This window comes from Falco biarmicus, chromosome 13 (genome assembly GCF_023638135.1).
Source record: "Falco biarmicus isolate bFalBia1 chromosome 13, bFalBia1.pri, whole genome shotgun sequence".
In the NCBI taxonomy this organism is placed as follows: Eukaryota; Metazoa; Chordata; class Aves; order Falconiformes; family Falconidae; genus Falco; species Falco biarmicus.
In genome coordinates, this window is record NC_079300.1 from 24,960,035 (window position 1) to 24,983,376 (window position 23,342).

The 23,342-nt window shown below is 46.1% G+C and overlaps 1 protein-coding gene across 2 annotated transcripts; it reads left to right on the plus strand.

Moving 5' to 3' along the window:
• Positions 1-1,020: 1,020 nt before the first annotated feature.
• On the plus strand, positions 1,021-23,206 carry KLHL6 (kelch like family member 6). Of its 2 annotated transcripts, XM_056358481.1 has the most exons (8): positions 1,074-1,222; positions 1,302-1,377; positions 6,508-6,673; positions 12,372-12,821; positions 15,211-15,448; positions 18,763-18,965; positions 19,937-20,150; positions 22,258-23,206. In XM_056358481.1, the coding sequence occupies exons 3-8, from the start codon at positions 6,512-6,514 to the stop codon at positions 22,557-22,559; spliced, it is 1,569 nt and encodes a 522-aa protein (XP_056214456.1). In that variant the 5' UTR covers positions 1,074-1,222; positions 1,302-1,377; positions 6,508-6,511; the 3' UTR covers positions 22,560-23,206. The 2 variants fall into 2 exon arrangements, with proteins under 2 accessions (XP_056214455.1, XP_056214456.1); XM_056358480.1 differs by having other exon boundaries at positions 1,021-1,377.
• The last annotated feature ends 136 nt before the right edge of the window (positions 23,207-23,342 follow it).

Genomic DNA, 23,342 nt, shown 5'->3' on the forward strand with positions numbered 1-23,342 from the left:
CTCGGGGAAGGGGGGGGTGGGGACAAAGAGGGGGGCTGTGATTTTTGAACTCCACAGTGAGCCAGGGGGTTTACCCTGTTACTTTCAGTAGGCTGTGTGGCTTATCTCAGTGAGCTTGGGTCAGCTTCTCATCTAGGTGAGGTCCAAGTAGACCCAATTCCATCTTAGGTGAAAGTGACACCTTCAGCCCTGTGTTCTGTGTGCTCTGTCACACTGGGGGGTCAGCCCCAGCCCCCCCCTGCAGCGTGCCCACTGCTGGCTGCTCAGCCCACAGTCCCACCACCATCCCAGTTTATCTTGGGGACTGCAAGTTAGGTGTACATGTGTCTCAGGGTACCTCCAGCAGTGGGGTGGTGGGGATGGGCATGCCTACACTGCTCCCTAGGCTCTCTCCTTTAGCTTCCACTATTAGACTGAGTTGGTGGCATGGCAGTGGCTGCATGGACCCATGCGGGACATCACTGTGCTCAGCAGCGTGGCCTGAAGACCATCAGCTGCGAGATCTTTGGTGCTGCTCCATGTCCTGGAGAGTTACACTGGTTTAGCCTTAAAGAAAAGCCACCCAATGCCTGTCAGCTAACACGTCATGAAAGACAGAAACAGCCACTCGGAGGGATTTCTGAATAGGTGAGCATATGATTAAAAACCTAAAACAACCGCCAAACCAGCTTGATGATTAATAACCACATACCTGGAAAAAGACATTTTTAAATAAGACCCTCTTCCCCTTAGCAGCCCACTCTTGCCAGGATGACCTGATGGCCGTGGCGCACCTATCACTGCAGCCAGCAGAGATGGATAACAGTGAGGGACTGGCTTGTAGGGTGGGAAGCAAGCCTTCCCTGTCACTTGTAATCTTCTCACATCCAGAGGCATCTTAAGTCCTTTCTAAACACGTTGATACTGCCTGAAATTCACTGAAAAAAAACGCAGCCTTTGTTTGTGTTAACAGGATGAGAAAGTGCAAGGCTTCCTGTTATGTGTGTGTGACAGCTACAGATAAGCAGAGACCTCTGGACAGGAAATCCGCCCAACTTCTGCAGTGTGACTCGTCTGAAGCCTAGGAGCTCTTTTTAGATTGAAGCACCAACAGAATGAGACAGTGCTGGCCAGAATAATGGGGGACACGCTGGAGAAGAGCTCTGAGGAACCCCAGATCTCTTCGGACAATGAGCGTTCGACGAAAATGGGGGACCTGGTGGAAGTCTCGAGTGGTGAAAAGGTCAAGTTTGATGATACAGGTCTCTCCTTGGTGCTCCAGAATGGCCTGGAGAACCTTCGGCTTGAAAATTCCCTTACAGATGTCATCCTGTGCGTGGACAGCAGGGAATTCTCCTGTCACCGAGTGGTCCTTGCGGCAGCAAGCAATTATTTCAGGTAAGGCACGTAAGAAACAAACCCAATAAACTTACTTTGCTTCTTAGGCTTGAACTGAAGATCTCCAAGGAGGGTAAATTGGGCGTTAAACTCTGCAAATTTGCAGTGAGTCTGTAATTCCTGACACCTTTCAGCTCTTTTTTTAAAGTTGGCGACTCAAATAAGGCAGGTGCCAAGTTGTGGATTTGCCGGAGTTCTGATAGCAGCACTCAGCAAGTCTGCTGGAGGCATGCAAAGGAACAGAGAATGGTTGGCAGACAAGTGGATGAGAAAATGGTGTTTTAACCAAGTATCTGTAGCCCCTTGTATTGTCCATTTGAGATTCAGGCAAAGAGGAATATTCATTCAGATCACACAGTATTTTTATTGAGATAAGGAGTGGGTTTGTGGGACTCGGTAATTTTTCCCATTACCATTCTGTGGTAACAATATGTATTGCATAAAATTATTGAGGAGCAAAGAGAAGGAATTTTCCTTCTTTCCTAGGGTTATTGAAAATCAATTGCAATGGCAATGTTCTCCTTGAAAGCCATTTTACCATTTCACCTCTTCCTTCTGGTCCTCTTTAATTTTTAATCCTTTCAGTACTACAGCAGATAGTCTGAGACTACTGGCCAGCAAGAACAAATTTTAGAACACAGGGGAACTCGGTATCAGTTTTAACACAGATTTTCCATTATCGTTGTAGACAATCACATTTGCATGGCTGGGATTTTTTTTCTTTCTTTCTTTTTTTTCTGCTAAATTGGTCAGATGACTGAATAGTTACAGAGGAAACATGAGAAAAAAGAACCTGTGACCACTTGTGACATAAGCAGAAAGCTAATTTTAATGGAGTCTAGTAAACTTTGCTAGTAGTGCCTGGAAGAACAGTTCTGTTTTTACCATCTCACAATAGAGATTGGTCTGTGAATATACAGAGATAGGTATTATTTTTGCAGATAGATGACATATATTGCATATGTGAAAATGTGCAACTAAAAGCGGAGATGCCCAAACATGTCTTACCAGCACTGTGCACAGGAAGAAGAGTAGATGCACAAATAAAAATCAGAATTACCATAACGATATTTTGACAAGAAACAATTCCTCTTCTGCTCTGAGGAAAGCTGCTGCAATCAGAAGGGACTCCAACAAAGAACAAGCAAGACAGTTGTCTGATCACCGCTGTTGGCTGGTTTTTCGCTGAGCCCTGAGCTACAGCCTGTCCCTCTGAAGGAAGGGGGATACCTGGCTGGAGGTCGTTTCATCCCAAGGCAACTGCGCACGTGCGTAGGGTCTGCCCCCCTGGGTGCTCGTGTTTGACCAGGCTTCCCAGGGAGTGGAGATTTATTCTATAGCGCTGTCTGCCTCTCTGCCAGTGTCTCCTGTCACAACTCTTTGGGTTAGTTTCAGTCACGTTTGGCAGAGGCTGGGAATCCCAAAACTGAAGTGCCCGCAAGTTTGATGGAAATCTGCAGCTAGGCAGAGCCAGAACCGTGCCCCCACGGTGCTCAGCCGGGTGACAAGCACCGCGTCCCAGCCAGCTGACATGCACGGTGCCCAGAACAGGCCAGGCATGCGCTGCCCTCACTGGGGTGGGCACAGGCAGCCAGCACACAGCCCAGTGTCCTGAGTGGGACACTGAAACGTGCCTGAGAGGGATAACGGGAGAGAAACGGAGGGCTCAGCAAGCTGAGTGTCCTGAGAGGGGCTGCAAAATGTGTGTGCGAGGAATAATGAGAGAATGGAGGGCTCAGGAAGGGGAAGCTGAGGTTATTAAGAGGGAGAGGAGCACTCAAGCCTGCAGAGGACTGAGCTTCACTAGTTTTGCTACTCACAAGGCAGCTTGTTTGATCTTGCTGTAATTCACTGCAAGCTGCATGGGCCCAAAGAAAGAAGAAATACTTAAATCACACTATTCTGTTAGTACTTTCCATGCTATTACAGGGCCTCTAACACCGGTGCAGAGGAGCAAAGCAAAGGGACCCTGTGAGTCATGGGCTTCATTCCCCTGCAACAGCACATTACACAACCCTCTTCCTGAATGTTGGGTGCCATAATGCAAGCAATCCATAGCAGCTAACTTAAACACAGTTAAATAAAGTCGACTTCCTTCAGCAAAGCTGCAGAGTAGATAGACTAGTACTTCTGACGCATCCTGCATCTACAGACATAGAAGCATTAACTCCATTTACCCAGATGAAGGTAAGAAAGCAGAGAAGAGACATACAAGCTGACCAAGGTGGAGCAGTAATCCTTTACTCCTGCACTGCCAAAGGTAGTGGAAGAATGAGGCTGGGAGAGGTTGAAGCAATATTTTCCAGAGCATCCTCAAGCTCCAGCACGGTTGTTTGAAGTCGGGTTCGTAATTCCTAGCACAAGCAATCCTTTGTGGGTGGGTGCTTAAAAAGTGCTCCACAAACTGCAACCCCTCGTTTATTTAATTGAGATTTTTCCCCTGTTTCTTCTAAATTTACCCATTTTTAGGTATCTAAATTTGGCCGTTGGCACTCACTTCGGATGTGCATTCCTCAGAATAAACGTTGGTTCAAAGGCTTAGTTTAGAATTACACAGGAACAGGAAACAGGGAAACAGACAACAGAATTAGTAGCCACATCTGAAGGATTTAGAACCCCAGAGAAAATAATCACACACCTCTCTGGGTAAGCACAGAAAGGTTCAGAAGCAACATTTTAATCCCCAGCAGAGAAGAAGCTCAGCCTGATCAGTGCTGAGTGGTGTCAGGGTGTTCCCTCCGGTCGGCCCATAGGGTGGGAATGAGGTGCTCCCCATCGGAGCAGAAGGCAGGCAACTCCAGAAGTCGGCTCTCCTGGATAGCATTGTCCAGTTCAGCCCTGCCACCTTCCAGAGAGGAGCACTGGTGGGAGAGCACGGTGCTTTAGACGTGTGATTTCTGCAGGCTGCACCCATGTTACATGAATCTGCACCCTGTGAGACAGGGAGTGGATGGCAACTCTAACGCAATTTCACAGATTAGGAGACAGACAGGTGAAAGCACTTTGACAAGACCCCTGTGCAAAGCCTCCACCAGAATCCCGAGGCTGGTTTCTGAGCAGCCTTGCAACAGCATGACGCTGGATATCTCTAGCCAACCTCCGCCAAATACTCTGGCTTAGCGGGACAGAAGTGAGAGCTCTCATCTCCCCGACAGGGATGGTTAAATACAAGACTAGAATCACCAGCTTAAGAGATAAAAGGAACAAGAGCAGACACCACCTGCATCCTACAACGGCGTATTTCTGATTCAGATGAAACATTCGGCACCTATCAATCCCGCGCAACTGAAACGGCTGTTTTGTACAAACCTCCCTCTCCGCGTGGAAGCCCCATGCCCAGGGAGCAGCGGGTGCTGAGGAGGGCTGACTTCAAACGGCCACCTGCTGCATGCCCCAGGCATACAGCATCTGACACTGCCAAAAGGGAGAGAAGCTAAGGAGCATCCCAGTCTGGTGCTTGCTGAAGTTAAGGAGCATTTTGTCTTAATGCCTTTCAAATACTCTGATTTCAGTGGCAGCAGAAACTGGACCATGGAGCAGGGCAGTGAATAAATAACCTCTAACAAGCTAAGTGAAGGGAAAATGAGAATTCTGCCTGAACATCTTTTCTGACAAGTAATTTCTTTTCCCAGGTTTCCTGCTCAAAATTAGGTCTCTCTATCCAAAAGGCAGTTTTATACACTAAGATAGCTAATGCCAGCTCTCTCGCTGTAAAATCTCTACTTAGGCAAGGAGCAGGTAGCTCTTAGAGCATCAAGCAGCTGGCATCTTCCATCCATCTGCCATTCATCATGCCTAACTGCTTTGCAATAAAAACTGTTTACAACTTGGTACGAGTAAGATGGGTGAATCAGACAGATTTATTCTGGCACTGCTTTTACAAGAAAAGCGTGGCCTAAGACTTTGGACCTCTAGACACTTCCCAGGTTGTGCTGTCCTGTCAACATTGTACATGACTAATGAAGGGTTTGGTATTCAGGGTAAAGAGTGCTTCTAATTACACTTTAGATCTGCACATGTTTTTCACCAACATAGTTACAAGTGCACTCACATACTTCTAATCTGTTGAGCCAGACTGCAAATGATGTGAAATCTCACTCTCTGAATGCAGTGAACAAGACAGAATGGATCAAACTTCTAAATAAAAGCAAAAGCATTGGAAGAAACACTTAAAACTATGAACTTGAAAATGCAGGTGGAGATGGATGTGTTTGCCTTGCAGCTGTCACAATGCAAAGTGGATTTAAATAGCTCTTAGAGAAATTTCTGATTGATGTCCCACATGACGTGTCTGACTGGTGCCAAAGGTGTGCGTGGCAGTCACCTTTCACATGCAGTTTTACCCACCAAAGAAGAGACGGTACCAACATGCATGAAACCTCTGCGCTTTCTCACCAACAGTAGTTTCAACTCATGATTATTCAAGTACTTCTCCAGCCAGGAGGTACCAACTCTACAGTCCTACCAGGAGCTCCCAACATTTAGCAGAGGAAAAGTCAGCCTCTTAATTAGAAGAAAATCCATAAGCTATTTTCTCCTGGCCCATCCCTGGTATTAATGGGGTCAAAGATACATTGGAAGGCTTAGAGGTGAGGCTATCAGACGTGGATCTGGTCTGGCCCTCAGGGTTCAGTCTAAGCAGCATTCTGCAGCCTGCAAGCGCAGGGGTATTGACCTTGCCAAGGGTTACAAGGTGCATGTGTTGTGTTAACGAAGTAAGGAGAATGTCAGTGGCTTGGAGATTTGGGCTTAATGAGCAGGGCCTCTACTAGAAACAGAAGGAGTAGAAGTCTGTAAGAGGCTGGCAGGTGAGACATCACAACTGCTCAGCAGCATCAGTCCAGACACAAAGCACCACCCAGAGAAGGTCCCAGTTGCCTTTTGCTTCCATGGAGCTCCAGGTCTACTGTAGAGTCCAGCTCTGGCGTATCCATCATGTGTGTATGCCTTATCACACTCATGAGTAGAGAGGTATGAAAACAACAAAAGGATTTGCCGTGCTACTTTGCTACAATTGCATAAATTATGAAGTAATTGGAGTATTCTGTGTTGAAATCTATATAACCAAATATCTTTAGAATGCCTCATCCTGGTTGGGGTGCAGTAAAAGATCAACGTCTTTCTTTTCAGGGCCATGTTCTGCAATGATTTAAGAGAGAAATATGAAGAGAAGATCATACTTAAAGGAGTTGATGCAGAAACCATGAATATACTCTTGGACTACACCTACACCAGCAAGATGCTCATCACAAAGCAAAATGTACAGAAAGTCTTGGAAGCTGCCAGCCTCTTTCAGGTACAGATAAGTCAAATGCACTGATCCAGTCTTGTTGCTCTGGCAACACCATGTCTTACCCTCGTTAACATGCTGCAAACTTCTCTGCTTTCATGGGTTCTGGAAGCATTTTGCTTTGTATTTACTTACACTGTGGTAAAAAATGGCAGTCGCAGCCATGGGCTGGGTGCTGGGGAAACAGGCAAACAGCTGGTCTCTGCTTCCAAGACCTGCTCCCATGTGCTGCCTGCCAGGCAGCAGGGTTATTGCTGGGACAGTGCTCCCCAGGGTTCAGGCCAGCCTGCGAAGGTCACCCTCCAGCCCAAAAGAGTTAGTGGGCAGCAGCTGGTGTGGCCAGGAAGCTAACTTTGTCTCTCCCTCTCCATTGCCTTGAGATGGAGGCTCAGCAGCCAAAGTTAGCATCGTCCTTTGTAGGACTCTTGATGTAAAGGGTTTTAGTCATGACCTGGGACATGTGGGACGTCAGACTTGAGCAGCGTTACTCAGCCTTTGGTCCGTGAGGTATTCACGTGTCGTGTAAATCATCTGTGAGGTCTACCAAATTATAGTCCCTGGCACCAAACTGCAAATTGCTAACAAATTGCAACCAGCATAACCTGCCAAAGTGCCAATGTGTGTATGTGTGTCCAGTCTTCTCATTAAGGAAGGCAAGAAACACCTGACTTCATTATCATTGTGGTTCATTATGAATGTCAGATTCTTGAATCTTACCTGGGAAGTTTTGCTCTGAAATGAACCTGTGGCCTTTGGGGTAATGGGAGCTGGTACTTGCTGTGGGGAGAGAAGGGAAAGTTATCAAAAAGTGCTCCCCAAGGTAACTCAGGAAAGGTGGTGTAGCTTTAATGTCACCTGAGGCCAGAGTGCTGGAACTTACTGGCATTTTCAGCAGACCAATACTGTGAACTGGTCGCCCTCAAAGGTTATTTTGGTCCATTTTCAGGACACTTTTCTATGCTATTTTTGTTTTCTTGGGAACCTTTTTTCCTTAGGATCATTCCCCAGGTGTTTTTTTCCCCCCTGAAACTGTCAAAAGTATAAACTTAGGTTTTTTTCATTTCTCTTCACTATTTTTCATTAAAATTAAGATTAAATTTGACTCCCAAAGCTGGTGCTTTAAGAAAAACTATCAAATGTTGTTAAAGTAACGCTAAAATCATGTGGGTGCCATGAGCAAGAATAGTAAACTACAAAAACCTAGAAACTCAGGAACGTTCAACTAAAAGCAGTGATCCCAAGTCTTACTGCAACGGTCCTGGATACTATCAAGATTTACAAGGCCTTAAAGGCTCACATTATACACGGTTGAGGGTTTTGGCTGAAAATGTGTTTTGTGTAAAAAATATTTAGTAACTACTAGCATTCTGCCAGCTTGTCTTTGCTATTTATGCCGAAGAACAAACAGGAACAGTTGAAAGAGTCAAATGTTTCAATACATCAACAGCTGAAAAGATTAATTCTGCCATTTATTGTAACATTTTTGTTTGAGAAATGTTTTCCTTTCCAATTAATGACGTGTGAGAAAACCAAATTCCAAATAGGAGTATTTTATCTGACTCGCAACAATTTTTGGCAGTGCCTTTTTCAATCTCTCAGGCTTGACAAAGAACCACAAAAGAAAGAACTTGAACAGTTCTGGATATTCCAATATAGATACTCCACTTTTCTCTAGAAACTCTTTCGGACAAAGTTTGATGTGATTCTGCCTTCCCTTAGTCGCTTCCAATAAGTTTTGACCAAACGCAGCCACAGCTGAGGGCAGGAGGAGGTGGAAGCTGCTCGGTGGGAGCAGCAGGCAGTGTGCTTTGTGCTTCCTCGGGGAAGCAGGTGAAGGGCTCGGAGCAGGGAGCTGCTGCACAGCTAAGCCTCACCCTGAAGTGACCCAGACAAATTTTTTCCACCTAGAGCACAGTTGCAACATGAGTTCAACAGTCATCTCTTCTGTCTGGGCTGGCAGCTGCCCAGCCACCAGGCTCGCAGGGCTGGTGCCCACCCCGGCTCCAGCCCAGCACCCTCTGCTCCCCATGCTGCTCATCCTCTCCGTAGTGCCAAGACCCCGGCTGCTCCTCAGGGCCCTGGCAGAGAGCTCTGCCTCCCCTGCGGTAATTCAGCAGCAGCCTTCAGACCCGTCTACACCCCTCCTGCCCCCCCAGAATTACCCCGCTCCCTCAGCACAGCTTGGGTGAGGCCCACAGCACCTGCTGTGGGGGAAGCAGCGACGGTGGGAGGGAAGGCAGCTCCTGAGCAGAGGTAAAATGGGGGCTGTGATGACCACAGCCATGGAAATGCCAGCTGCAGTGGGCGCAGTGGGGGGTGGCCCCAGCTGTCTCACCCTGGCTGCTCTAAATGGGGCTGCTCTGCCCCCCCACACGGCTGGAGCACCACCAGCCTGGTGACATCACTGACTCCCAGGGCACCTCTCATCCCCGTGTGAATCCACTTCTCAGGAGCAAGATGCTACAAGGAAAATACCTCACCAATTATCTGGAAACCATCCTGTAGCCACGTAAGAGTGAACGGCCAGGGAGTCTGTGGCAGGACAGTGCTAGTTACACCGCAGCTACCGCGCAGTGCCAGCCCAGGCAGCACGTAGCGACAGGGCAAGGGGGAATGGCTGGAAGCTGAAGGAGGGCACATGGACATTAGATATGAGGAAGAAATTCTCCCCCGTGAGGGCGGCGAGGCGCTGGCCCAGGCTGCCCAGAGCAGCTGTGGGTGCCCCATCCCTGGCAGTGCCCAAGGCCAGGCTGGACGGGGCTGGGAGCAGCCTGGGCTGGTGGGGGGTGTCCCTGCCCGTGGCAGGGGGGTGGGAATGGATGATCTTCAAGGTCCGTTCCAATCCAAACCATTCTATGGGTCTATGTTTCCATGATTTGCTAACAAAGCTTCCAGGCAGCTCCAGGTCAGACATTGGTGTGCAGGCTCAGAAAGCTGCTGGCTCCCTGGCGAGCCACCCTGCGAGGGTGCCTGTGCCCCTTCACTGCCCAGCCGGCTCCCGTGGGACGCAGGTGGTCCTGCCGAGCTGGGACGTGCTGCCCCTGCAGCCACAGGCAGAGCGGGTGGCCGAGGGCAGCGCAGCTGCAGGGTGCAGGATCTGACCCCGAAGTGTGCTGCATACAGAGAGGGACTATGAATAAGAGCCTTTTCAACCACCGTTCCCTTCCGTTTCTGGGGGTCATGGCAGGGTGCAGGGCTGCTTACACTAGACAGTTGAATTAAAGCTGGGACAAGCAAGGACTTAAATGGGGTGAATACGTTTTGTTATTCAGAAAGGCAGCTCATAATCACATGGCATGTCTCTAGCAGGTAAGAACCTGAATTCAAGGGGTATTAGGAGACGGACCCAGTTATTGAAGAAATTGTTCCCAGGGAACAGGTCTTTTAAAATGCCTGGGGTGGCATTAGGAGGGGTACTTGCAGAAAGGAAAGAAGAAAATTCAGAGCTCTGCAAGAACAATAGGAGCAGATGAAGCAGAGGTTCAGGGGGTTCACGGTTGTCTTCCTCCTGGGTGCTCTCCTGAGTCACCTGCTCTCATGGGACTGACTGAACCGTGTCCAGCAAGTTCAGGGGAGTTTTCTGGGGAGTTTTGTCTCTAAATGAAGGGAGTGCTGGGGAGGCAGTGCAGCACGGGGACAAGGAGCAGCAGCCGGGGAAAGTCCTGCCTTGGTACGCTCCCAAGCAGCCCAACCTCTCTGGTTAAGCCCCTGGTGGGGACCCTTTCTCACGCCCACACCTCACAGTTCCTCATTTATCTGGCACAAACACAGCTACCCAGCGTGATTAGTGGTGCCTGCGTGGCCGTTAGACCAGCATGCACTGCCTGGAAGAAAACTCTCTGGTGTCATCTCGTGAGTATTGCTCTTAACAAGCCATGTATAAATAATTAGAGCCCTCTACAGTGGTTGGGCCGTAGGCTGGTGAGAACATTGTTTTGGGGTCTGTTTCCAGAGTTGTGGATGACTTGATGAGTGGCCTCAGCAAATCCCAGATTTGATTTTTTTACATCTCTTTACTGCCAGCTTTCAAAGGGCTAATGCTGAGGCAGGTCTGAGGACTACCTGGTGCTGGCAGGTCCTTTCAGATCCTCGGGGCAATGCACTGCTGAGTTCAAAACGTTAGCCTTGTGCTAGCCCAGAGAACAGGCAACACGAGCATGGCAGGCACCGATGAGCCGCTGAGCTCTGCCGCAGTGCCACAGTGTGCCACTGACAAATTTATATCACTACGGCAGCAGCATGTTCTGAGACCTCGCATACCCTCGTCCATCAGTCAGTTGCATTTCTCTAAACACTTGACCACATCTAAATGTAAAACAGGAACCAGGTAGTCTGTACGCAGTGTCTGCAATCACTCAGCTCTGGTAAACAGTCTAAATGTGTCAACACAACACTGCCGCGTCTGGAAGATTCTAGCCTAATCACTGAAACAAATCTACATACTAAAGTGTTTAAAAATGTTTCGTTTCCCCTTTGCCCCTAAATTACTGTTCTGCAACTTTCCCCAGTGGGACAGAATGAGTTAAAATGGTTTACTTGCTGACACTGGATGGAAAAAAGACCCCAAAAGCATAGAAAGAAATGCACAGCACCATTTCTGACCCACCTTCTATATGTTGCTGTTTGCACAGCTCAGTGGCAAAACCAACATGAAATCCATATCTGAAACCACGGAGGCAATGGAAAGCCCAGCATGAAGCACTGTAACTTATCAGTTCTACCCAAAACTGGTATCCCAGTTGCTGAATAATCACCAGCAACCCAGCTCATGTCATAGTTCATGGCAAATGCCCTGCAGATGTCTGTGATCCAGGATCTGCACATCTGGGACCCTCAGGTGGGGCTACTGTGCAAAGGGAATGAATGAAAGTAGTTGTGATGCCCTATTGAATGCAAACGTGGAAAGTTCTTTGATTAAGCAGGCTCTGCATGTGAAATGCAGATCTATGTATTTTTCAACCAATGGTGACGACAAGGTCACTAAAACCTCTGAAGGCCTCCCTCACAACATACGCTTGCCAGGCAACCCTGGCTGTCAGGCAACTCGAAGATTTGCTGATGGTCAGTCTCTTCCTGCCACGTGCCCCAGTACAGGACAACATGCCCCAGCACTTGGTGCGGGCGGGGGGGCACATGTTGACACAAGCATCCCAGACCTCAGCACTCATTTTCCACCACCCTTGCAAGGCCTCAGACACGTTCAGAGTTTGGATGGTGGGAGCATAAATGCAGAAAGTGAAGTCACCTGGGCTGCAAAACCACTCTCTTCTAGTTGATCTGAGCTGACATACAAGATGAAGCAGGGTAAGCACATCTGAAGCCTGGGGACCTCACCAGTGCTTTGTAACTCCATGGCTGCTAGCGCTTTGAGATCTCATGGAGGGAAGTGGAATGGTAGAAAACCCTTCACTTTTGTGAAACAAATAAAATCCATGGCTATTCACAGGTCTTCCGTGTCCTGCAAGAGGGAAAAGAAGCAGTATGGTTGCAGAGGGAGGAAAAAGCAGTCTGAGGAGGAAATTTTCATTTCAGACTGCAGATTCTGGGAGATACCTGTCCTCATATGACTGATTTCTTGTCTCCCCCAGCTCTTTGCTGTACTGCACGTGGCTGGTTGGGACTCAGCCCCAAAGCTCGATAGTTCTTCCGTGATACAGTCATACAAGTAACTGCTCTGTGCTTATACGTGCTTTTCTGCCCACAGTTCCTTCGCATGGTAGATGCTTGTGCCAGTTTCCTCACAGAAGCCCTCCAGCCAGAGAACTGCGTGGGCATCCTGAGGCTGGCTGATGCACACTCCCTGCACAGCCTGAAACAACAAGTGCAGGACTACATTATTCAGAACTTCACCCAGGTGCTGAACCATGAGGAGTTCCTGGAGCTGCCGGCCGACATTCTCTGCAGCACGCTGAAGAGCGATGACCTCTACGTCACGGAAGAGGCACAGGTGTTCGAAACTGTAATGAACTGGGTTCGTTACAAGGAGTCGGAAAGGTTTCCTCTCCTGCCGTACGTGCTGGAGAATGTCCGGCTGCCCCTCTTGGACCCCTGGTATTTTGTAGAGACTGTCGAAGCCGATCAACTCATTAGACAGTGTCCAGATGTCTTTCCTTTGCTCCAGGAAGCAAGAATGTACCATCTGTCGGGCAATGAGGTTAGTAAAAAAGGAAGGTACTTACTGCTTTTTCTAAATGTCTCATGCTTCTGCTCAAAAATACGATCGGAAGGAGCAGTACCGTGAGGGAGAAAAAGGTACTCACGCTGAACTTGCACTGACTGGTGCTACTGAAAAGTCAAGGTGGGCCTCACCAGTTATCCTGCTGATTTAGGGAGTTTAGAAGCTTTGGTAGGTTGTTTTAAAACAAAGTGTACAGCTTCCTATTTATGAACACCCAAGCTCAACCATTCACACACATGCTTGCCCAGCTAAACAAAGATCCCACGTTACTTAACTAGTAAAAAGGCAAACGGTGTTACTCCTGACGCCTCACCCTCCTAGCTATTATTTGAAGCCTAAGAAAGGAAGAATAATTTTCCCACTAAACTGTGCCACAATCTGTAATGACTTACAAATATGTAACATCTCCATCTGTTACTTATGGGGGGAAATGTCTCAGAAAGTGAGAACCTCCTGTGAAGACAGTCTCTTCCCAGAGGAGAGGTCTGCCTATCTTCCTCATTTGCAGAGGTCCCTGCACCCAACGAGACAGGTTCATCCTGACATCCAGTTGAGTCCTGTCCTGCCTGCTCAAGGTAGGCTGTGTTGGATCTCCAGTTCCTCAACTGCCCATCCTCTTTGGAAAGTTAGGTATCAGTCACATCTCCTGGCTCAAAATATGGGGTAGAGGGGAGAGCAACCAGAGGTCAGATTTCACAACAGGAGCAAAGGAATGTGAGCATGTGAGGAAACGTGTGTGCCTCCTCAGAGGGTCAGAGGAAGGCAGGAGGCTCAGGAGCATGTTGTGGATCCATCGCTAACAGCAGATGTGTCACTGGCTGGGGGGTAGAGGCCAAAGGCTTTTTGTGCCAGTGACTGTGTAAGACAGTTCACACCGACCCAGGGCAGTGCCGGCCAGTCGGGTGGGAACTCCTCGAGGAAGCCTTGCCCCACTCAGCAGTGCTGTCAGCTCCACGCGGGTAGATAAAGGGAGTGTTGCTCAGGGCTGAACACTCATTACACTCATCTTCAAAGGGGCAGCCGACAGAGGCAGCCCTGCCAGCTACCCTCCCTGGGGCTGATGCCTGGCAGTGGTGACGGACAGGTTAAAAACAAAATTCTGAAAGCTGGTGAATTCTGGGACAGATGTTTTAAAAAAACCTTGCCTGATACTTTCCTAAACATAGGAAAAATACAAGATTTATGTCTGCGTTAGGAATATTTTTTAATATAGATAAATTATGCCAATTTATAGAAACATATTAAAAGTAGAAAGAGAAGTAAAACTGAGCAAGCTGCCTATTGTCACAGCATTTAACCTGTGGCTCCACGAACTGCCTTTCTGGGGCATGCATAAGGTAACAACCACCGTTACTTCAGAGGAGTAGTTGCAGTACTTCAGAGTTCAGAGCAGATCCCTCCTAGCAGGCTTTGAGGATCTGCAAACTGGCAAATGCCCTAAGTTACAGCATAAGCAGAGGAACAACTTTATGTGCCCCCCACGCCTTTTACACTGCATTTCTTCCAGTATGAAAAACTGGGGGGTAGGGGAGGGTAAAGAACATTATTCCTTCTGTCCTTCAGCACACAGCCAGCATACCTTGGACACTAATGCACTCATTTCCCCTTCCTTGCAAGTATTTCCTCCAAGCAGAACACAAGTTTCCAAGCAACCCCTGCATTCTTTGCTCCTGGTGAACATCTACCCGGAAAGTGGCTTTTTCCAGTGTCCCTGAAACAAAGACCTGGTCAATAAATTGAGCCAAGAGGCAGTAAATTAGAGTTAGCCACATTTCAGAGCCTGGTGCTGGCTTTAAGTAAATCTTCTAATTTTGGCTTAAAATTAAGGCTTATAAACAAAGAAACAAATTTAAAAAACCCCTCAGCTGAGAACTGTTATGGCTTTGACACTTTAACATATCTCTTCAGGACAAATGATGAGAGCACTTTCTGCTAACTGCAGCCTTGCCCTCTCCAAGCTCCCCAGGGCGTACACTAAACCTTGGGGCCCTCCTACCTTGTTCCCATTCTGTCAGCCCAAATAAAACCTGTCCTTTCCAGCTGCCTCACATGCACCCAGCCTTGTCACTAGTGCTCACCTTCACAGCTCTTGGTGCCACCCTGGGAATTCCCGAGAGGATCTGAAAAGATCCTAGTGGCTAGGCAAAAGCAACTAAGTCCAGTGTTGGAGAAATCCTGCTGAAAGAAGGATACAGCAACCTCCGCTGAATGCCTCTAGGATGCTTTCCAGGCTTTCAACTTAGAAAGCATTTGATAATTGTTTCAGCTGATTGCAAAACAGGTAATCAGAAAAAAGGTTGCCAGATCTTTCTGTAATTTTAGGTGTAAGTGCCCTGTGTACTCACTCTGTCTTGCTTGCATTTAGATTATTACAGAAAGAACCAAGCCCAGGATGCACGAGTTCCAGTCTGAGGTGTTTATGATCATAGGGGGCTGTACGAAAGATGAGAAGTTTGTAGCAGAAGTGACTTGTCTGGACCCTTTGAGGCGAAGCCGCCTGGAAGTAGCAAAATTACCAATCACAGAGCAGGAGACGGAGAATGAGAATAAAAAATGGGTGGAGTTTGCATGCATTACGCTAAAAAATGAAGTCTACATATCGGGTAAGGAACAAGACATTGGGAGTGGAAGAGGGGAGCAGAGGGTTCTCACAATTATTTCCAGCTTTTATTGAGAGCACGCTTGAGGCAGCTTTAGGAGAATGAAGCAGTACAGGTATTCCTAATGCTTTGGCTTTGAACAGGCTCCAGGGAAGCGCTGGACATGTGAGGTCCTGCCTAGCCCTGGTTTTAGCACAGGATTAATTTTCAAACAACATTGATCTATATGCATGGCTACTTGTGTGCAGCACACTCAGTGAGCATGGTCACGGAAGGGCCCCTGAGAACCATTTACCAAACCTAAAATGAAGAACAATTGCTCCAGCATCTTCTTGTAACACCTCCATTTGCAGCTCCACATGCATAAGCCAAACCCTGCCAGAATCTGATTAATTCTGCAAGAATCAGTCAAGAACCTGCAGGGAACTGTCACCACTGTTTGGCTGGTACCTGAAAACCACACTTTCAGGAGCACTTCAACAGCCATCAGACAGGACTCTAGAAGTGCCCACTTGCTAACGGCAATAATAACTGTCACAGCCAGATGAAACCCAACGGTCCAGACGCACAGCATGGGTCTGAGCATCCCATTTGCAGATCGTCATCCTGAGAGCTTCAGGAGGCACACTTAACTTCCCACGCAAACACAGCTGAGCTCCATGTAGGGGGTTGATCTTGGAGCTATAGTTTCCACTTTGACAACAGAAAGGATACACTCAAGCTTGCTGGTCACTTTGACAGCTGGTTTTGATGGCCTGTCAAAACCAATTTTGATGGTCTTGTTCTGCTTTCCAGAGGAAAAGTGACAGCAAGCTTTTAATTGCTGTCACGTTACAGACCACGATACAGAGCAGTGCCTCCACGGATAGGATACTTTTTCCTACAAAATCATCCACCAAATGCTATGCTCACTTAAAACAGGAGAGTAGAAAGGAGGAGGGAGGGCCAAAGCATGAATGCTTTGCTCCAGTATGAATAGCAGTCCATTGCTTTTATTCAAATATTTGCCATTGCATTCTTTCCTTTGGAAAGCCACATATTTTTATTACCTCGTTCCAACTTAAAGTTTATTAAATTCTTATCCTGGGATAAGAATTAGATTATTCCTTCCCTAGTTACAAATAAAGGAGGTTTCTCCTTTCAGCCCACCACAGGGAGTTTCTTTTTACTCTGGCAACAGACTCTGTGTTAAAAGTTAGCTGCAGAGGGGAACCTAAGTCAAACATCCCAACTAGGGAACACCCCTCACACCTTCACACCCTTGAGTTGAGAGGTCTCTTTTCCATTTGCCTTTAATTTCTTACCCTTTCCTCTTTCCCAAGGTCTTTTTGCTTCCTTTTATTCCTGACATCTTATCCAGCTTTTCTTTTATGCTCTATCCAGGCTGCCTCCAGAACTGCTATGGTGTTTCTAAGCTGGCTTTCCTCTTGCTGCTGTTCTCACAGGTCCTATTTCTTCCTTCTCTGCTTAATTTCGTATCTTTGACTTCCTCTCTCCATTCCCTCTTAGCCTTTCTCCTACCTCCTTTTAACCCTTCCCACCCAAATAAAAGGCTGAGTGGACCAAAGTAATTAGTAGTTTCTTTCCAGCTAAACCAAGTTATTAGTGCCTCAATCCTGATTAAACATCTGCCACCTGCTGTGTGTCCTTCTACTCCTTTTCTTTCTTTTAGCTCCTGCGACTTGGTTCTTTTTGAACTTGACTTACATCTTTCCTACCTCCAACGTGCTCATTTCACTCAGTGTCTTGGTGCAGTTTGGAGTCTTCCCCACTCTTTTAGCATCTGAACAGTAGGAAAGTTCTTTGCACAAGACTATGACCACTTTTAGATTACCATTTCCCCAAACAGTTTAAATGCTTTGACTGGATGGAGTGAAACACTACATTTGTAATGTAACTAAAAATTACATGAATTAGCACTCACCGTTCTGTTACTTTTACTAATTTAGTTCATTTTTTCTCCTCAAATTAGAAAGAACTGTGGTCTGGAGAAAGAACAGAAACACAATAAACCTCCAGTTCTTTCAAAAATCTCTCCCTGCCCCCGATGTGCCACAAATTTACCCACCCAGTCCACCTCAGGCTCCTACCAGAGTTTCAGCCTGTGCAGGCAAGAGCAAGCTCATGTAAAAGAGAAATGTTAAGGGAGGGTAAGGGCAACACCTGCAGTCTCTCAGCCCCATTGTAGCCATGAATGCTGCATTCAGGCCCTTCAGCCACTTCAGCTATTTGAGTGCAAATAAAATTCAACACATACATGTGAAAAATACTGAGACAAAAGCATTACAAACGACTCTTTCTAGCATGCTAATTATCTCCTATTCAATCTGCTATTTGGCCCAGAGATGAGCTCCATCAGTTTGCAGTGATCTGGCTGCAGCACAGAATACCAATGAAGGCAGACACTTTCTCAATGGAATATGAATTCTCTTTTCAGTATATTCACCACTGAAGCAAATGTTTAATCGGGTTGCAGATGATGGAATAAGCTACTCAGTCTGTAAACGTGGTTTCAGGCCTAACTAGATCCATTTATATTGCAGTTGCACCAAAAATTACAGGCAAACAAAAGTGCTTGTTTAAAAGACTGCTTTCTGCTTTAGGATGAGTAAAGATTCACTTGCAAGCCTGCAGGGTCCAGTTCTGATCTTCAATCTATAAACATGAAGCAAATCCAAATCAGTAGAGAAAGAGACCAGAAGAAAAGGCACAAAAATGAGATCCCAGCCATAGGTCCCAAGGTTGAATAGTAAAGCTTCTAACATGCCATGAAGGGCCACTGTTGATAGGAGTTCAGAGTCAGGTCTTTTGTTTTGTGTAAAGTACTAGGCTAGCTGACTGGATCTACCCTGCACAAACTGGCAGTTCCCCAGGCCTATCTTGCTGGGATTTGGCGCTACCAGCTGCGGCATCCTCCGCTATCTTAATGAAATCATGTTTGTTTGTCACTTGGAAGCATTCTGCAAAGCCCTGGTGGTGCACAAAAGTCACCTGCATATCACCATGCTGTGTGTGGCTGGTGATTCCCTCAGTATTAAAATGAAAGTGGTTGTGGTCTGGTAAAGTGAGGAACAGTGACTTATCTTTACCAAATATCTGGTTGTAGAAATTGTTCAGAGTTTTCTTCATTATTAAGTAAATGAAATGCAGAAATTTTCTTCTGGTATAACAGGGCCAGGCCATTGGTGTAGATAATTGAGAAGCTAACAGTAATTTATTTTCTATTGTGAGATAACATTTTAAAATTTAAACATATTGGAGATTTTGAGTAAATACAAGCTACGCTATCATATTTACATGTGTCATGTACACTACAGGTGGCAAAGAAACAAAGCATGATGTCTGGAAATACAACGCCTCCATCAACAAATGGATACAAATTGAGTATCTAAATATTGGGCGATGGAGGCATAAAATGGCTGTGTTGGGTGGCAAAGTTTATGTCATTGGTGGGTTTGATGGCATGCAGAGGATCAACAGCATGGAAGCATATGATCCCTTTCATAACTGCTGGTCAGAGGTAAGATGCTGCATCATGTAACATTTTACTCATTTAGAACATTTTAATCAGAAAATGTTAGGGCTTTGAATCATAAAAATGAACATGACAGGCTCTAGTACAATTCATTTAAGTATTTCTGGTCTGTAAAAACCCTAAATGTTTTTTCTATAGAAATGCATACTGTTCAGAAAGTAAATATCACAGGATGGCCTGCCAATCATTGCCTGTGAGATATCTAATGCCTAAATTTCATTTTCTTAGTTGGCTTTTAAAGCTAGTAGTCCATTGGTGAGTAATTGGTGAGTAAGAGCATAGTATACATGAACATATATACATAGTATACATGAACCAGAGCACAGGCTGAAAACTACTGCTCTGATACACAATGTATATATACAATGTCTATATCAACCTGTGCCATATACACCATATACAGTATGGGTTTTATATTTAAGTTGAAAGTACAAATTTCTAGGTAAACAGGATGGAAAAAACCCAGTTCTACTAAGTGTACTTCAAGCAATGAGAGGAGAGTATTAGGCAGCCAATTAATCCATGAAAGTAATGAGATTAGGCATCATAATGGCAGATAGAAACTCTATAGGTTTTAGATGATACAAAGTGATGTGGAGAATCTAACAATCACAGCTTCAAGTAGAAAGGTCAGTATGAACAAGTTTCTTGTGTTTTTTCAATGTACATAACTATGTAAAGGAGATTTTGGTCACCTCTGACGTTTCCTAGCTTTGGAATTATTGATAACATAATTTTAAGAACAGCATTTGCACATAGCACATTCTTATTCAGGGTTTTACAGTCTTAAGAAAAATCTGAAATGTATTTCACCCTTATCCCTAGAAATGTCATCTTCCGAACCCTACTGATCATCTTAAAAGGGATACATGACTTAAAATTCAGCAGGCTCCTGTCCCATAGACATCAGTCTGACTATTTCAGATGGTTACTAACGATTTTCTGCTGTCACACAGGCTGCTCCCCTCATGGTCAATGTGAGCTCCTTTGCAGCAGCAAGCTACAAGAAGAAGCTCTACGTGATCGGGGGAGGCCCCAACGGGAAGCTGGCGACAGACAAGACTCAGTGCTACGACCCTGCGACCAACGCGTGGAGCCTGAAAGCTGCCATGCCAGTAGAAGCCAAATGCATCAATGCTGCGAGTTTCCGTGATCACATTTATGTTGTGGGTAAGCAAAGTGTTACTGCTCCTTCTTGTATAGACACGGCAGGGCTTGTTTTTGTGTGTTAGTTTCACCGACAAACTCCATGAAGTACAATCAAATGGTCAGATGGCTCTTCCCATTGAGCTTAGCGAGGGATGGGGATCCAGCACATTCACAAACAGTAGTGAAGAGTCACCAGGTCAAACTCCCTGTTAGTGTGGTAGGTATCTTGAAAAGCTGGACCTAGCCCAAAAATAACTTAAAGCCATCCAAAAGTGGGTTCATAGTGGCAAGGGCATGATCTCATGGCTATATCATGTCCCCTCTTCTCTCCAGGGGCATTACACAGCCCACTGCAAACGGGATTTATGTAGGGATATGGGTCCTAGGAGGAGGTCATGGGAGCAGAGCCACTGATACACGAAGACCTCTTCACTAGATCATGCTTGGGTTTAATTGTCAGTTGCCAGAACTGGAAGCAAAGATGGAAGAGCAAGAGTTTAATGGTGGTGAGCTGAACTATGCAGGGAGGAGAGAGCCTGCACACATTTCCAGACAGTGCTGGAAAAACCAAAAGAAGGAAAGAGGAACGAGGAACATTTGTTTCCAAAACAGGAGCTCTGAAAAGTTCCCCTTCCCTCTCTCAGCCTTGGTGCAGAAAGTTTCTCACTTGCAGCATGATCAATATGGTGCTGAGGGCTGGCAGAGAGCCAGAGTATCACCAAATAATAAATGGTGTTCTGAAGGAGGATTTATAATTTGCATGTGTGTGCACACACACACATATATATATATGTATATGTGTGCACCTTGTGTGTACATGAACACCTCATGCTTCTCCTCAGCACAGGGATTGACCTCACCCTTTTTGTACAGGACAACAGACAGAAAGAGAAGGCATGACTTACGGGCTAGATGATACAACTCTTGATAAAAATTGACATGATACTCCAGTTACATTCATTCAGCATCTTCCAGACAGGAACATCCACCACTAAACCTGTTGTTTACCTATCTGAGAAACAAATCTAGTTCAATCAGATAGAAATTAGCCCCACCTGAAGTTTAAAAGATAAAAGAACATTTGGTTACCCCATCCAAAGCAATTAAATTGCCCAGACCAATGAATTACCAACCGCCAGATGAATCACTATAACTAACAACATGTATGTTTTCAGTCTGCTCCAACTGGGAAATAAAACTTGTTTAAGTCACTTCACAATGACTCAGTCATCCCTCAAGTACTGGGCTAGTATTGTCCAAACCAGCATTTATTGTAACTACAACAGACAAACGCTCACTTTGCCAGCAGGTAGGATCCCAGGCATTGTTGCACCTCACAATAAGACCACAGCTTCGGTGTTTCCCCAGCCCTATTCTACACAGCTGCTATAGAAGACAGGTCCAGTCCCTGCAAATCTCAGAATAAGAACCATTTAGCTGTTGGTACTTTCAGGAGGGAATATATTTCCATAGCCTTTCTTAAGTATTGGGTTATTGACCATTTTTCAAGAGAAAAGGACCCTGCCAAACTGGAAAAGGCGCACAAAATGTTTCAAGTATGAATGCAGATTTGGGAAACATGGAGAAACTGAAGGTCCCTCTCTGTTTAGCATACCCATAAGAAGATTACTAGTTCAGTCTGACAAGCCCCTAAATGAGGAAGGAAGAGGCTTTTGAAAACAGCCAGCTCCAGGCAGAAGGAGGTTTGATGGGCAGATGGACACTGAAGTAAGACAAGTCAGTGAAAAAAATGTGTACCCATTTCTAATAGTGACATCTTACCACACCTAGTCCTTCATCATCTAAGCTGTTCCAAACACGATTGTATTTTTCTGAAGTTGTGTCCTTAGCTGAGGGAGCAGGTATGGGAAAGGTCTGTTTCTGGGTGCACTGCAGTCACAACTGCATGACCACAGAAGTTTGTTCTGGCCTTGAATTCCACAGCCTTATGAACAATAAGTGGCCTTCTGCAGATCTGGCTTTCAAAACAATAAAGTATCCTGTGACCTTAGCTTTGGGGCATAAATCATTCTTACAAATGTCAGGAATGGAGCCTTGTTGAAGCGGGTGCTTTAATTAAAATCTCTTACGGGAATGGCAAGTGCAAACTGATATGTTTCCTCTCCAGGTGGGGCAATGAAAGCACTCTACTGCTACAGCCCCCAAGAAGACACATGGTGCCTGGTGACTCAGTTCACCCATGAGAGAGCCAGTTGTGGGATTTCTCCTTGCAACAACAAGCTGTTTATCACCGGGGGCCGAGATGAAAAGAACGAAGTCATTGCAACAGTGCTGTGCTGGGACCCTGAAACTCAGAAGCTGACAGAAGAGTGTGTCCTGCCTCGGGGGGTGTCTCATCACGGGAGCGTTACCCTCAGGAAGTCTTACACGCACATCCGTAGGATTGTGCCCGGGGCAGTTTCTGTCTGACTGTAGGAGAACTGCAAAGAAGCCCAGTACCTCCAGTGCCCCTGTGGCAGTTTTCTAGCTGCAGGTAGCAATGGATGGAAATACCACCGCTGGGGTCCTCTGGGGAGTATCTGTATATATGCTCAGCCCTTGCATTTCCTCTGTACAGTATATCCTTAAATTATCTTAATTCCTTCCCTTCACAGAAAAACAAAGGGACCAGCTGTAGTTTACTCCTGCCAACACAATACCTCCAATCAGGCAAAGAAATGGGAAGTGTAGGTTGGAAATTTGCTTCCCAGCTATATCTGCCCTGAAATGTGCTTGAACTGGCTCAGCCTGGTCCTGAAGTTTGTTCAACTATTTATTGTGTTAAGTTTGATTTGCAGCACCTACTAGTGAAAAAGAGAAAATGCTTTTTGGAATGAAAGATTTGTAACTGGTGAAACAAAACATCATTTCCTCCAAAGCTGTGCTTTTTCCCCTGTGGTTGGCACGTTACATTAAGTTAAAACTGTTTTTTTTGTTTGTTTGCTTGAAGACACTTTGTTAGGTTTTCAGTTCAGCGTGACCAAAAAAATATCCATCTCTGTTTGCAAACCTTGCTGTCATTTTTAAGAAAGAGACTGCAGAGGCTGCAAATATAAATAAACGCTAATCTGATTCCACTGGATAGTCACTGTAGCTGTTTTCTAATAACGCAGACCAAACCCTCGTTTCTCTGTTGTATGCCGGGGTGGTTCACTGCTCTGCCTGAAGGGCTTTTTCCTCTCGCTGCTGCCGTACAGGAGCGCGGCCCGGCCC